The 16,535-nt window shown below is 42.8% G+C and overlaps 1 protein-coding gene across 3 annotated transcripts in view; it reads left to right on the top strand.

The window, feature by feature from the left end:
• The first annotated feature begins 2,159 nt into the window (after positions 1-2,159).
• The window catches only part of FGD2 (FYVE, RhoGEF and PH domain containing 2), a 28,789-nt gene continuing 14,413 nt past the window's right edge, over positions 2,160-16,535 (top strand). For 2 of the 3 annotated variants that reach the window (XR_013230399.1, XM_077334334.1), the window contains exons 1-9: positions 2,160-2,417; positions 6,399-6,720; positions 8,004-8,084; positions 9,584-9,732; positions 11,624-11,780; positions 12,342-12,480; positions 13,047-13,105; positions 13,193-13,339; positions 16,058-16,150. Coding sequence is in view for 2 of the 3 variants with exons in the window: in XM_077334334.1 (XP_077190449.1) it covers positions 2,350-2,417; positions 6,399-6,720; positions 8,004-8,084; positions 9,584-9,732; positions 11,624-11,780; positions 12,342-12,480; positions 13,047-13,105; positions 13,193-13,339; positions 16,058-16,150 (1,215 nt within the window). In the remaining variant the exon portion in view is untranslated. Of the gene's footprint in view, positions 2,418-4,410; positions 4,826-6,398; positions 6,721-8,003; positions 8,085-9,583; positions 9,733-11,623; positions 11,781-12,341; positions 12,481-13,046; positions 13,106-13,192; positions 13,340-16,057; positions 16,151-16,535 lie in introns of those variants that run through there. The other variant, XM_077334335.1, reaches the window with a different exon arrangement.

The raw sequence follows: 16,535 nt of genomic DNA, 5'->3' as shown, positions 1-16,535 counted from the left end.
AGCCCTGAATAGAGTCACAGTGGAGATTTTGCACCATCAGCTGCAGTCAATTGGGATGGGTCATTCATGCTTATTGATTGCCCCATATTTCAATCATTTTTCTTTGCACCTTTTCATGTTGCCATCCTTCTGGTGCATTTAGGAGGTTCGCTACTGCTGCCTATTGCTGTTCATCCCAGCAACGTTTGGTTTTATTCTCCTTGCTGTGATGTAGCCAGCGTGCTTTCCCATACACCAGAAGTATGGATGCTTGATCATATGCATGTTTGGCGTACACTGTTCTGATGGACTGTGTTGTAAAAGCTCATAAATGCTATGTAAACATGTAAAGGACTGTGAAGGGTTAATGTTCACAGAGCTAGAGAGCCTTGAGTGGCAGGCTGCTCAAAGGGATTCGATTGGTTAGTGTCAGTTGAGCTGAAAGACTTGGGAAATGCCTGCTGAAGAGAACACAGTTTAGCTCTAACTGAGAATGGGAACAGTTTAACACTGACTGAGGACTGGGAAGGTTGGCAAGGAACAGTGGGAAAATCAGTGAAGACCCCCATTTGGCTGAAGAAAAGGGATAGATCTTCTAGTTAGAGAAGTTATTCCCTACCCTATGCAAAAGGGAGATAGCTCAAAGAGAGGAATAATCCCTGGGTCGAGTCTGCACTATGCTTTTTATCTTCTCCCTGCCCGAATAAACCCCTCTCCTCTGCACTGAATTCAATTTCCATTTGGGGCACTTTAAATTTTCCCTCTGCAACATGCATAATTGATCTGCGATGACCCTACCTTTCCCCCACGATATCCAGGAGTGGATATAAGTCACTATATTTGAAGATCTGGCTTTTAAAGCCCCCAGTAGAGTGTAGATCTTCTGTGTTTTGCTGGATTAACTTCTTGGAATGCTGATGTAGAGAAGCAGTCTGTCCCAGATTGGTTGGGCATCAGTTCAAAGACTTCCTGGCTCCTGGTTGCAAGGCTTCCCTCCCAAGACTTATTTTTGCCCTGTTTTAAAGTGACTGCACTCCAGAACCCCACACTTCTCTCAGCAGAGATTTGCCTCATTCTCTGTGAGGCTGCTGCTGGTCCCCTCCCTTTATTAAACGAAAGAAACAAGCAGCCTCAGCTTCCCTGGTTTGCTCTGGCTAATAAAGCACTCTTTAATAGCTGGACTTCACCCGACCCCCCCCCCCCACACACACACTTGTTCAGGAAAAGAAAAATAAACAAGTAACTTCACGACCACCACTCTCCTCCCTGCTCTGAGCTTCCCCAATAAAGTGCAGATCTCTGTTTCAATTTGGGGGGGGGGGGTATGAAGGAGGAAGGCCCGGGTTCAGATCGATCTGAATTCAGCAGGATCAACAATAGAAAAAACAAAGGAAGTGCTTTGGTGTGTTTAGAGAAGGAATATAATACTGTGACAGGGTGGGACAGACATGAACCTAAACAAAAGAAGAAAATAGAAAAAAGGGCTGCTCAGCCAGAAAGGAAAGAAATTGAGGGGAAATCCTGCATCTGAATGAGGGACTGTCACCTGGTTTCCATAACTGTATTCACCACTGGCACAGATTCAACTATCACAGATTCAGTATTGTGGTTGGCAACTTTACATGGCTGTTTGCAAAATTATATTCAGATGGTAATTCAAGGACATCCTTATAAAATCTTATAATTGTAGAATTTCTACTGTTTATTATTTTTATTTTATTTCTTCAATTTATTGACTGCCACTCCTGGCGGATTACATATGTTCCACTAAAAACCCATTAAAACCCCATTAAAAGGACTATAAAGTTAAAGTTAAAAATTACATATATCACTTTTAAAATGTGTGCTTTGCAATTGTATTAACACAATAAATCTGTAAGATAGATCTGAATTCTTTCTACTTTGCTGGTGTGACAGCGCAGTCATGCCTTGCATGAATCCTCTGCTATACTGAGATCTGAACCAGTCTTTTAAATATTTAGTCCTGCTCTCTATCTATTGGTATATAATCCCTCAAAGCAACATAAAATGAACCTAAGCATCCTTCTAAATCCAATAGTTTCAGTGGATTTAGAAAAATATAGGATTGTACAGTAAATCAGTTGTAAAACTCTGTAAAGGCTGTTCTTTTCACTATCTGTACTTCCTCTTTGCTTTTCCTTTTATAGTGTATCCAAATATTTGCAAAGGGTCTGCCCCGAACCACAGAGAAGACAATAACTTGCAAGTTCCTCAGAACTTTGAGTGGCTCTGTCAAGTTATTTTTGTATTTTTCAGAAAGATCGCAAGCAAAATAACTGCTAGACTTTACATGTGGATCCTTCACGTGAAACTTGCAGATTCAGGTTCAGCTCAACGGGATTCAGACTGATGGAGGAGAAGCAGAGCCATCCACCGATCTCTGTGGTTAAGCTTGTCGGTGTATTTGAGAACTCCAGGTACAAGGGGATGTTTTGAGGTGCTTTGTACAACTGCAAATTGGGTTAAGAGCAGAAATTGTGTGGGCAACGAGGCTGCTGTCATATTAATGAAGCATGTGAAATTGCAATTTATTAAATTTTGATATGCTTCTGACAAATGCCCTTGGATTCTTCATTTGACTACAAGTGATCCTAAATTGGGTGACCATAAAGCTCATTGAGGACTAACTTCGTCTTACCCAAAACAATGGCTTTGGTCAAAATTGGAGACTCTGATGGCTGCTTTTTAACAATAAAAAACTTCTTTGCATGTTCTGATAGGCATAGCACTTGGCATATCCAATATTAAATCTAACTTCCTGATTCCAGACATTGTATGTTTATTATTTATTGGGCTATATTTACATGCATTGATGCTGTTTACAAGTTCTCTGTGACCAGGCCAAGCATAATTAGCATGCTAGGTTGTTATATGAGCTAAGCAGAGGGTAAATAAGGTCTTCCACAAAGCAGAGGGTCTTCCACAAATGTTATCTGCCTTGAGTTTAGTGCTGATTTTTAAATAAAATTGCAGAGGTCCCAATGGCTCAGAGAAAGAGGTGACTGCTGCTGGAGGACTGGGGCAGGGAAAGTGTGGGGGTAGCTTGCCATTTGGAAGCCCTGCTGTTGGTGCACTTAATCTGCAGTCACATCAGCAATAGGAATCCATAAAAGCCTTTCCCCATGTGAAAGACACATGAAAACTCTACTAGTTGATCAGATTGGCTTTTCCATTTCTTTGTTTTAGCAAGCTATTCTCTCTCTACATGTGTCCCCTTGCCCAACTGATCTGGAGTTTTGGGCTGGGTTCTTATCAGTACCCTGATGACATCAGTACCCTGATGGCCATCCATCTGCACTGCCAGATTCTTTGGCCAGATGTCTGGAGGCTGTGGTATACTGGCTCAAGTGGAGTTGGCTGAAATTGAACCCAGCTAAGATGGGTCAACATGCCATGGGTGAGGTAGTGCAACTCCCAGCACTTGACAGGGTCCAATTGACCCCATTGACCACTGTCAAGAACTTGGGTGTGATTCCCTATCTATGGAGGCTGAGATCACCAATATTGCCTGCCAGGAATTCTACCACGTTTGCCAGGCTTGACAACCTGCACCTTATTTGTTGACACTTGATACAGCCACCATGATCCATGCAATAGTTACCTCCAGATTACGCTACTGTAATTTGCTTTATGCAGGGCTGCCTTTGCAGCTGCTACAGAAACTTCAACTGGTCCAGTCTGTGGCTGCTCAGGTCCTTACTGGGACCCAAAGGAGAGCACATATTTGCCCTGTGCAATCACAGCTGCACTGGCTCCAGATTGGAGACCAGATCAAATTCAAGGTTTTGGTGTTAACCTTTAAAGCCCTAAAGGTCGTGTCTCATCCACTATGCCCCTCAAAGAGTGCAGATCCAGTGACCAGAAGTCGCTCAGGGTCCCTGGCCCCAAAGCGGTGAAATTGGCCTGGTGGAATGTTCTACCTAATGAGATCAGGGATCTTAACCAATTCTGCAGAGCCTGTAAGACAGAGCTCTTCCTCCAGGCCTACTGTTGAGGCCTAAAAGAATATGCTAGTCTTGAAAGTCCACCCCTTAGGCCAACTAAGAACTCTGTATGGCCCATCTAAAGTAACCTTGTAAAGAGGAGACAGATGTAGATTTCTGAATTGATGGGGTTAATTATTTAATTTTAATTATTAGTTTAAAATTTTTTAAATCTAAAGTAAAAATTAATTAATTATGTATTTTAAACCTTCCTGTAAGCTGCCCTGAGTCTCTGGGGAAGGGTGGGGGTATAAATTCAAAGAGAAATATGTAAATAAAGTGTATAAATAAATGTAGCCATTACACTAGTTAGACCTGCTGCTGTCATATAATGCTTCTGTTTACCTTGAGTTGTAGTTTATTTTTGAAAGGTGAAACTGTTTAGTAAGAGGAAATAGAAGCTGACCTTTGGACGGATAGGGAAGCTTTAGGCATGTTATGGAGGAACAGAAAAAAGGATTCAGCTTTCGACTGCAACTTTCAATATGAACACAGAAATGCGGAAACTTCTTTCTCTGCTTAGGTTTTGGTATCTGTAGGCCAACCTTGTCTAAAAGAAATACAAATAGATGATCCTGCAGCACTTCAGTAGAGAAGGGGCGGTAAGCCATGTTTCTGAGAGACACTAGCAAAGGCATACAGTGGATCGATGAGTGGGTTCCTCCTGCACACTGTTCACACATGCATGGACAAAGCCTTTGTAATGCTCAGTGCATACATATGTAAATGCTTGCTGTTTGGGAACAATTGCTGCTGAATACTTAAGGCTAGAACATTTCTGTGGCGATCTGAGAAGTCCTTGTTTCTATTACATTTTAGACAAATTGGAAGTCTAATCAGAGGTAAGTACAGAACTAGAATCATAAGTGTGCAAGAGAATCTTTTCCTCCCTTTCTTTATTCATTTTACTACTTAATTGCACAGTGGAGAAACAGAGCTCTTAAGGCTGCTAACTGGCCAGAATAAAATGGCTTCATTTGCTCATGTACTTATCACTGCAGCTTAAATGCTCAGAAAAAAGTGGATGTAAGTTTTTACAGCATGAACATAGATATTATCCCTGGCAGATGACTACACAGTGATAGTGCCACGTTGACCACTTCAGCTACCACACTGGCCACAGTGGATTGAAATGGCTTAGTTTTGTATTTCCTCATGTCCACCCATTTGTGTGTCTGTGTATGTGAGTTGAGATTGTCCTAACTTTACGCCTTAATTCTGAATTTAATAGAGTTACATAATAATATATCCATGCATAAGGATGACTATAATAGGTGAATGCTAAAAAGGATCAATGTTATTACATAACTAGAAATAAAGCCCGCTGTCCTTAGAATACAGAGGGCGCTAGTACCTGAAGGCCGGGGGTGCTGTCGCAGGCTGGAGGATCGGGGTGTGCGGCAGGGCGACGGCCGGGGGAAGAGGGCAGCAAGGCGTTGCGGCGGCGGCGGTTCGGTTCTGCGGCGTTTGCGGCAAGGGCAGGTCCTGGGGTGTAGCCAGCGGCAAGGGCAGGTCCTGGGGCGACTGCAGCGAGGTGCGGCAGAGGCGGCGGGGCGGCTCAGCATTGTTCGTGGGTGTGGCCCCACCCTGTAGCCATCGGCACGACCAGGGCCCGGAGGTGATGTGAGCCAAGCGAGGGCCGGCTCAGCGTCGTTGGCGGGTGCGGCCCCGCCCTTTTGCCATCTGTGCGGGCAGGGGCGGCGGCGGCGGCGAGGGCACGGAGGGAATCGGAGTGGCGCGTGGGCAGGCGGCCTTGGTGGCATGGCGTCAGCAGCGGGGAGGCGACGAAAGCGGTGGGGAAGCGGGCGATGGGGCAAATGGTAAGCGACTGGGGTCCGGGAAAGGACGTGTGGGCCGGTGTGGGAAGGGCTCGTTTGCGGGGCAGGGAGACCCGTTTGGGGAGGCGCAGGGGGGGTAGGGGCGAGTGTGGAGGTCGGGGAAGGGGTGTCAGTGGGCGGAGGGAAAGGAGGTTTCCGTCAGCCCAGCGGCATGTGGGGAGGCTCCTCCATGGCAGCCATGCTGGCGCCCGTGGCCGACTCACTGTGCTGCGGGCGGTGAGGCGACAATGGCAGCCTCGGAAGAGTGGAGAGTTGGAGGCGTGGGGCAAGTGGCCAATGGGGAGGCGCACTTTGCCTGGCCCGCGAAGCGGCACCTGATTCGCTCCTCCAAGTTTTTATCCCGGACAGCGCCCGCCCACTCTCCTCCCACTTACCCCTTACTCTTTTATTTAATACCGCGGAGTGGTTTAAAGATAATATATGCATGCATAAGGATTACTATAATAGGTGAATGCTAAAAAGGATCCCACTGTTACTTTGACTCTCATGGGAATTATTGCTTGGAAATGTGTTTTCTTCTGCAGAAATAGAATTAATAGAGATGATTTCTGAAACAGTTTTGCCTTTCTTTGGCCAGGGCTTACCAGAATCCTGAAAAAGAAGATCCTCATGTTCAGTCAAGACTCCATCTGGCAGCACCACATCCCAAGGTGTCTTCCTTGTATCCTCCTGCAGCAGGTGGAAAAGCCATAAGTGAAGTTAAAGGCTCATCAGTACAACACAGCCAGATGTCCTCTTGTCTGGAGCCAGTGAGGGTGCTGCCACAAGGCCACAGAGGGTTCTCTGTCAAATCTCTCAACTCTTTCCGAGGCAAGATCATTCACAGCAACTGGAGATCTCACCCGAGTGCAGATTCTCAGCCAAATATTAGGACATATTCTGACGCCTGCAGAAATCAGGTAACTCAGTACCAGATTATTGAAGAAGTGCAGATGGCGGATACTTGCCAACAACTATTGTGTTGGTACATGAAACCCCAGTACTCATCAAGAGGAGACAGGCAGCTGCCTCACTGCTGAATATTTATTTTATTTTTTTTAAATTTTATTTATATACCTTCCTTCCTTATGACTCAGGGTTGTCTACGTTGGAACTTTCATGAAAACCGTATAGTATAAAAGATGTATTGGTTTGAAAATATACAATATATTTAAGCACTGGAACTTGTGTCAAAATAGAAATAGTTCACAAAAACAACATTCAACAAATAGGACAGTTTACTTCAGTTTTTCTGCACTGTACCTCTGTTCTTTTCTGTGAGTGCAGTTTGATGATGGGAGGGACCTCTGGGCTCTAGTTGGTGAAATTGACCGAAAGCCTGGTGGAAGAGCTGCAGTTTGCAGGCCCTGCAGAATTGTTTTAACTCTGGCAGGGCCCTGTTGTCATCTGGGAACTTGTTGGGGGCCAGGTATGAGAAAGCCCTGGCCCTGGTCGAGGACAGTCGAGCTTCCATGGGGCCAGGAATCACCAATTTGTTGTTGTTTCCAAGCACAATGCTCTTTGGGGGGGGGGGGTGTAGGTGGAGAGTTGATTCCTCAGGTACTCAGGGCCCAGACCGTGTATAGCCTTGAAGGTGATTACTAGAACCTAAAGCCTGATCCAGTAGTCAACTGGTAGCTAGTGCAGCTGTTGGAATGCTGGCTGGATGTGGGCCCTCCAAGGTATTCCTGTAAGAACTCTGGCTGTTGTATTCTGCACCAGTTGAAATTTCCAGGTCAGGGTTAAGGGTAGGCCCACACAGAGTGAGTTGCAGAAATACAGCCTAGAGGTGACCATTGCCTAGATCACTGTGGCTAGGTGTTCTGGGGCCAGGTAGGTTTTTAGTAGCTTAGCTTGGCTTTCCTACCAAATCACAGGACTTTGAAGGACTGAGCTTCATTCGCCTCTACTTGAGCCAACCCGTCACTGCTTCCAGACATCTGGCCAAAGAGTCTGGGGGTGAGTCAGGGTGGCCTCCATTCATTCGTTTGTTTGTTAGTTTGTTTGTTCATTCACTCAACAGTAGATAAAACCCCACAATAAACCCCCTTAAAAGAACAGAAATCCAACAGTAACAATAAAACCCAGAAAACCAGAAAGATTGGCAGCGGACTAAACTCCCAACCCCAGCCCTGCTCACAGAGAATGTACATTGCTAATACGCAGCATGATCAAAATTGTTTTATTTACATTATACATGCAGGACTCAGAAGAGAAAAAAATAGCTTTCGAGCTCCTAGAAACAGAGAAGGCCTATGTCAACCGCCTTCATCTTCTGGATCAGGTAATTTGCCAGTGAAATGTCTCTGTCAAAAAAATTAAAACTAAAGAATATGTTTCCTTACTGAATTCCTCATTAAGATATCCTTAATTGTCCCTTGAGGAATTTTGTGCTACTGCTGGACAGTTGTGAATTTGTTGTTGTTCCCTTATTGTATGGTTGGTTATTTTAACATAATCCCTTAAGTGAAAAGCTTTGCTTTAGTTTTACTTTTCACTTGTGGTGTCCTGAAATGCAGCAAAAGGAAAGAAACCAAGAAAGTAATTATCATTTATTTTTCATATTTCATAGTCATCTGTAGGAATCACTATGGCGATACCATCAGACTAACAATACATGTAAAGAATGAATTTTGCAGCATTAGAGGTTTTAGATATCAGGAGTCCCTACTAGAATTGTCAGATATCTCCTGGCCACCCATGGGAGGATTGGGTTGCCAGCTGCAGGTTAAAAACTCCCGAAGATTTGGGAGTAAGCCTGGAGAGGACAGGGACTTCAGTAGAATAGAGTGCCTTAGAATCCACCCTCCAAATATCAATTTTATCCCAGGAAACTGATCTTTGCACTTTGTACTGTAGAGATGATCAGTAATTTTGGGAGATTCCCAGGCCTCACCTGGGGCCGTAGTCTTCAGATAGGTCCTGATTTTAATCCCCTCCCCATTTTGTTTATTTATAATTACCTAAAATAGACCTGAATATATGATAGAGGAATTTGCAATTTTAGGAGACTTCCTAAGTGAGAGGGGTAACTAGCAAGATTCTTCCACCTATGTATATGAGGGGGAGGATCCTAATCAGAAATTTCAGGCAGAGGCAAACTTTGAAATTAACCAAAAACAAATGTTATTAAAAAAACAGTTCCTAACAGGCTCACACTAAAGTAAACAAGCAGTCCCACCATTTGTACTAATTTGTACAAACTTGTACTAATGTCTGCCTTCCCTGACTGGCTACTTCCTCCCCGAGAAACAGCACTTTAGCCTTGCAGCTGCCTTGCAACTGACCTGGCAGGTCATTTTGTCATGCCAGGCTAGACCAGGCTTAAGCTATTGTTGGTTGATGTCCCTGTGCAGTAGTGGTGGGCAATGGATATATCTGTGTCAGGATGAGGCCCAGCAAACAAAGAACTGCTAAGAGGTGGCTGAATAGCTGCCTTGTAGTACTCATCAGGAAGCTGGAACTAAAGTACAGTCTGTGAAATGAATAGTTCTGGGAAAACTCAGTTTTGCAAGTGAAATGCTGCTCAAGGATTCTTAAAACACGAAATGAAGATATTTGAGAGATGTGAGGCGACTGCCAGCTTTCCTGAAAATGCCATTCTATCAGCTCTGTCTGTCATGAGATTTTAAGAGCCTGCATCTTGCTGGCCTTGCTGGAGATACCCTATTTTAAAATAGGGAATCATTTATACTGAGAGGCCCAACCTGGGGAATAATATAAAAGCGAAGGATTGTTAGCTGAGCCTTTACTTGATACTTGTCTGGGAATGTAATTTTCCAGGTATTTTTTTTGGAGCTGATGAATGAAGCCAGAGGTGGAAAAACTATCCCCGAAGATGTGGTGAAAATGATATTCTCCAATATCTCATCCATCTACCAGTTCCATTCCCAGTTCTTTTTGCCGGAACTGCAGAAACGTATGGAGAACTGGTGAGTGATGAGCATCAAGCTCCCCAGATTACCTCAAGAGGGAAGTAAAACAGGACTGGTAAACGGGAGGCATGTTGTAAGACTGGAAATCCACACTCTTGAGGATGTTTGCTGAGGACATTTTGAGCTAGACATTTGTTTAGCAACTTTTATTTCAAAACGTATTCATCTATTTCTTTAATTCACTGATAATCTCTCTTTTATGCTGAAAATCAAAGTGGATTACAGGGATATAAAAACAATGCAATAAATACCAGTATATTACATACATTAGATGCACACACACTAGATCAGACCATTAACAATAAAATAAAAACAGTACAAGACATGCAATAAAGTGCTGTAAGATGTGGTAGAAAAAAGAAAACTGCCTAAAATTCTCACAGCCAAGAAAAATCCAGTCTCAATTACTCAATTACAGTAAAGGTGTTCTCCTGCACACCTCCCTCCTGTACTTGCACCTGTACTTTGGGTTTGGGTATTATATCTATTATTATATCTATATGAGCAGAGTTTTTTAGAAAATTTTGATTTGAAATGCCCTGGATTTATACAGTTGTTCACCACCCTGGGTCTGCTTTATGTATTATGGGGAGGCATGGGGCAAGCTGCTTCCTCCCTTCCCACTACCAGTTTGACTAGTGTACCTCTTAACAAAAACAAGCACTTTCCCAGAAAACAAAATAGCTCATGCAAACACAGAACCTGTGGATGTATAGAATTAAAACCCACTAATGATGCAATGTCTGGTAGAAACTGGAAATGTTGTACACAAAAACGTTATAATGCTGTTTGGATTGAAGGTACTCTGTTGGCTGATACACATGTCTGCTGGATCACTCTCTCCCCTTGCTGCTCTTAGAGAAGTGAGGCACAGAGATAATGAGGTACCAGAATAATTAACAGACTAGAAGATTTCCCCCTACTCTCAATTTTCAGAAACTATTCTGTTTGATTAGAAGCATTTACAACACTTACAGACATGCTTTGAATTGGATGTTGATTAATAAAATTTAAATGACATATCTGTCTTGTTCCATTATGAACAAGAATGAAATAGTCATTCTATAGCTTATATTTTATGATACAGAAAAAAACTGATTGGTATAAAGCAGCTTGGTGTAGTAGTTAAGAGCAGTGGCGTTGAATCTGGTGAGCTGGGTTGGATTTCCCCTCCTTTGCATGCAGCCAGCTGGATGACCTTGGGCTAGTCATAGTCCTGATAGTGCTGTTCTTACACAGCAGTCCTGTCAGAGCTCTCTCAGCCCCACCTCCCAGAGTGTCTGTTGTGTGGCGAGGAAATGAAGGTAATTGTAAGTTGCTTTGAGATTCCTTTGGTGTAAAGTAGGGTATAAAAACTAACTCTTTCTATATCTTTTATTGTGAGCAGATGCAAGAATGGCATTGTACAAACAAACAGTCATCAGTATCAGTATATAGTATATAACTCTCTAAAATAAGTGTATTTAATTATAAGAGTTTTGCAATTATCTTGTGATTATTGTTGTCCATTCTTGAGAAGATGCTTCCATAAAATACACTATAACTATTAGAAGTATCATGTTGTACTTACCAACTTGGCTTCTGGGAAAAGGCCCAATTTTGAGACTGTTCATTCAACTTGCTAGTTTTCATTTTGTGGAAGATGTTAATAAACAAGGACATTTTGTGTTGTGATGCATTCTTCAAAATGTGGGTGGCTGCCTACTAGGAGCTGGGCTGCATCCAACAACAACTCTTGCAGATGTCACAAAACAATGCTAGTTGTGCCTAGCCAAAGCTGGTTAATGGAGACATATGGAGATCTCTCCAAGGCAGCTTTGCTAGCCCATTTGGGCTGCATTTCCAGGGATGTGAGTAGCAGACTTCTTCTCTTGGGCTCTGATTGCAGGGATTCAAATTCCAGGATTGGGGACATCATCCAGAAGGTAGCTCCTTTCCTGAAGATGTATAGTGAATATGTGAAGAACTTTGACAAGGCAGTGGAGCTGATTGCTACATGGTCTGAGAAGTCCTTGCCATTCCAGGAGCTCATCTCAAACATCCAGGTTCAGTGGCCTCACAGCTTCTAATACAGTAGCATTTTTACCTAGACTTTCCTATCAGAGAAGAAATCCAGGGATATCATGATGTGTAGATATATGTATGCAGCAAAGGACATAGGCATTTTGGCATGCTATGCAAAGCAATGAAATGCTCATGCCCATGCCACATTTTCTTCATCCATTTTGCATAACCATACAACTGACTTCCTTCATCTAGTCTTGTGAGCCAGCCATTCCCTCCTTTAATATTTGACTCTATCCTTTTTGTTTTATAACTCTTGGGGAAACCCCGGGTGTCCGTAAGTTGATTCAGCTTACTCCTTATGTCACACGTTAGGTCATGGCACTGGTATCCCACTGTCTTCCTTCCATTTGGCCTCAAACTGCTTTCCCAAAGCTGTGGAAAATCTTGCACCAAGGCATTGTCCCTTTCATCAGTTACACTATCAACACTTCCTAGCCAGTAATCTAGGGCTGCTAAATGGTGAGGTTGGCCATTACATTTGTGTGACTGGGTACCATGGTTTTTCTTTCTTTTTCTTGTATCTTTATGGTGCTCTCCAGAGACGAGAGATATCTGCCAACTTAACTTTGCAGCATCATATGCTGGAGCCAGTACAAAGAATTCCCAGATATGAACTCCTGCTGAAGGATTATATTCGAAAGCTACCTCCAGCATCACTGGACAAGGAGGATGCACAGAGTAAGAGTCCCATTTGGTCCTTTCTAAATGCAAAGAAGGAAGGTGCCATTTTGTCTGTGAGGCTAAAGGGGATTTTCCTTTCACAGATGGTTATTTAGGTGACATTCCTATTCATCCTAATTAATTCCAGAGCTTTGGGGCAAATGCTGTCTTCACAGCATGTCCCTTCATCCTCCTTCTAAATTTCATTCATGTACTATTAATATTTGAAGATTAAGAGGTATGGGAGTAACAAGCTCACCTATTATAAGAAGGTTGCTATATTTGATCTACCTAAGAGCTTTTTCATTTAAGAACTCTGAAAATGGTAGAAATTCCATCAAATGCAGCTTTCTGCACCACACAGCATTGCATGGAGGAGAAAAATCCTTCTCTCACTGAACATAATCTTGGCTTACCTTTACTGTTTCATCCTAGTTATGTAGATAGGGAAACCCTGAACCCTTGAAAAGGAGCATCACTTCACTGCTGTTACAGCAGCCTGCTCGAAATGTGCCTAAGAGTTGTTTAAGCTTATTGTGTGGAAGTGCCCTGAATTCTCTGCTGGTTTGTTTGTTTTTTGGTAGAAGCTCTAGAAATGATTTTCACTGCTGCCAAGCACTCAAATGCTGCCATTGAAGAAATGGTAAGTGCCTAGTTCCCTTGCCTACAGATCAAGAACTTAATGGTTGAGTTCCAATGTCAACTATCTTTTTCTTGGGTGACTCTTCAGGAACGTCTCCAGAACCTTTGGCATGTTTACCACAGACTGGGGCTTGAAGATGACATCATTGACCCTTCAAATGAACTAATTAAGGAGGGGCCTGTTCAAAAAATTTCCTTACGCCACAACAGTACATCAGAGAAATACTTGTTCTTGGTAAGGTATTTGGGATGGTGGAAATGTAGGTAGCATGTTGGACATCTGCATTCTTTTGCATAGTCCAGAAGAGCTTGATGATAAAAATTAATCCCATTTTAACCTTATCTTTCATCTAGGGAGCTCAGGGTGACATACATGGCTCTTTCTTCCTCTACTTGGCCTTCACAATAACACAGTGATGTAGGTTAGGATAAGGAAGAGTGATTGGCCCAAAGTCACCTAGTGAGCTTCATGAATGAATGGGGAGATAAATTTAGGTCTTCTGCAATGGCTCTCTTTAAAAGTAAAAAAGGAACATATAAAATAGCATGGGGTAATGTAAGAGCATGTAAAACCTGATCCTAGAATATCCACTCATGTACAAGGTATGATTTCTACAACCCAAACTCTGTACCAGCCTTGTGATATGCAATAAGACTGTCCTTATTTTCTGCCCAGAACTGCAAAAACAGAGGAATTCTTAGTATTTGGCAGGCCTCAATACATGAATGTCAAACCATACTCAGTGTGTTGGGTAACAAGTTGTATAGGCTTGCACTACTCTGAAGCAGTCCTGATAGCAATTTCTAATGTTCAGGTCACAACTGTGTATGTGTTATATGCTGTCATTTCCAATATGGCAGTCCTATGAATTATTAATTAATTAATTAATTATGTTTATGTACTGCCCTCCCTGAAGGCTCGGGGCAGTTTACATGAAACAGAAACGATACAGAGAAAGTATCTGACTCCCACACAGCCTTTCATTAGCCTTGCTCAAGTCTTGCAGATTGAAGGTCATGGCTTCCTTTAGGAGTCTATCCACACGCAGGAGCATGGCAACTTTGCCAGAAAAAGGCAAGTAACTTTATCCCAATTGCAGCATGTATTGTTTGCTTTATGAACTCATGAAGCTATACTATACTGCATCATACCATTGATCTCTAAAAGAAGGTATTGCCTACTCTGTCTGGTAGCTGGTCTGCAGGGCCTCAAGTGGAAGTGTTTAATGTCACCTGATATCAGGTTCTTTTAACTGGGGATGCTGGGCATTCTGAAGAGATGTTCTACCACAGCCACAGCCTTGCTGTGGGGCATTCTCAGTTGATTTTTATATTGTTGTTGTTATGTGCGAAGTCGTGTCCGACCCATCGCGACCCCATGGACAATGATCCTCCAGGCCTTCCTGTCCTCTACCATTCCCCGGAGTCCATTTTTATATTAAATTTTTATATTAAATCAGCTTAAAACCTTGCGACATAGAATACTAAGATAAATTTAACAGAGTTATTATAATTCAGCCTTGTTTAAGGAATTCACCATCTGCTTACATGTGCTGCATGCCTTTATACAAAATGTTGTGACATTGCACATTATTTCTGAAGAAGGATCAGAGAGAAGCAAAGAGATGTTGAACTGGCCAGATCTTCCTGGGGAAAGCTTGCTAATACTGGCATGGGAGACCAAGGGCCATTCCGCACGACTTCAATGTAGCAGAAGGCTTGCAAATTGTAAACGCTACTAATTTGCAGTTCCGCAAAACGTCGCACACTATCTGCCACACTCCTGAAACAGTCCTGCAAAAAGCGATTCGTTGTAGCGCTTAAAGGGAAATCGGGAAAAGTGGATTCACCCTCCGAAAAGCGCTACACTCTTGCAAACAATCTGCAACAGTAGCAAAAAAGACCTGTGCGTTCCCATTGTTGTGGTTCCAACAAAGTCCCTCCCCCGGCTCTCTCTTCCGAACTTCCCGCGAAGTGATCGCCATTTTTTTTTCTTGGAGCGAGCAGAAAGCAACAAACCAGCGAGCCTTCATTCACCCCACGAGGCTTCTCTGGCTACAGTGCTTTAAAGCTCCCCTAAGTCCCCAAGCACAACCCCGTTAGCAAGTTCCCTTTATTTTTGGCCGAAAATCACGCCCGTGCGGGGGGGGGATTTTTCTTTTCACTCAGGGGAGCGTGGTAACAATGAATCACCAGCTCACACGCCAGCTGCCAGCTAGATGGGTTAGGAAGAATCAAGGCATATTCGTTGCAACGTGTTTTTTTTTTTTTAACCATGTTCTTAAAGGGAAAGAGGCTTTCCCGGGGCATGATAACAACCACCCATTGGCTGTACGTTTGATTGACGGCCAGGGGTGGGACAAAGCACAGAAAAAATCGCTTCCTTTCTAGCAATTTTTGCGAGACCGGAAACCTGTGGGAAACTAATGAAACGCTACTGAATTCCACTAAAAAGGCAGGTATGCGTAACGCCAAGATTGCACTTTTTAAAATAGCGTTTCCGCTTTGCGGGACCAATTGGGAACATTGGTCCTTGTGCGGAAAGGCCCCAAGAGTATACCAGAAGGAGATGAAGCTAGCTGTATGGAATGGAAGTACTAAGATAGTGTCAGAGGAGTGTGCCTTTATAAGGTCCTCCTGATGGTGCAAGTGGAATTTTTGATAGGGTAGTACTTTAAACCTAGCCTAGATGTTCTTTCATGATCACAGAAGATGAAGTGATGCTTTGACCACATTCCTTCCTGACTCTTTGAGGGTTTACAGTAGCTTTCTCTATGTCCTTGTTTGAAAAATAGTTCACATGCCTTTGTTTTCAGAGGGAGGGGTTATTTGAGGCACACAGTTGTATCACTGTCCATTTCATATTGACCAGTTTTAGATTAGATCCTGGAAGATCAATTTGTCCAGTTTTGTTCAAAGATAACTTTTCCTTTCCACGTGTTGTCTTTCTCAGTTTAATAACCTGCTGCTGTACTGTATGCCAAAAGTCATTCATGTGGGTGCAGAATTTCAGGTGCGCAGTCGGATTTGTGTGGAGGACATGAAGGTCAGAGACTTTTATTGTTTATTTATTCTGCATGTCATGGCACATTCCTCTCCTGCACATTTCTGGATTAAAAGATGGCAGCTGTTCATTTAAAAAAGGAAAACAGGATGTAAAACAACCAAAGAATTTGATTTGATCTTAGAAGGAGTAGTAGGCTATGCCCACATATGTATAAATACGTTGAGAGACTTTATGTATCTATTTAGGTTTGTGTTTGGAATCTATTTAGGAAATATATTTATTTTATTTAGAAGACCTTTATGCTGACTCTTCAGAGACAAGTAAAAAAACATTCCATAAAATTGTAACATCATGATAAATTATCAATAAGAAACCCAAACATTAATTTAATTATGGTAGAGTGTTTCTTTGTATTACAAGATAA

The sequence above is a fragment of the Paroedura picta genome, chromosome 4 (genome assembly GCF_049243985.1).
Source record: "Paroedura picta isolate Pp20150507F chromosome 4, Ppicta_v3.0, whole genome shotgun sequence".
Taxonomy (NCBI): Eukaryota; Metazoa; Chordata; class Lepidosauria; order Squamata; family Gekkonidae; genus Paroedura; species Paroedura picta.
This window is presented reverse-complemented; position numbering and strand designations above follow the sequence as displayed.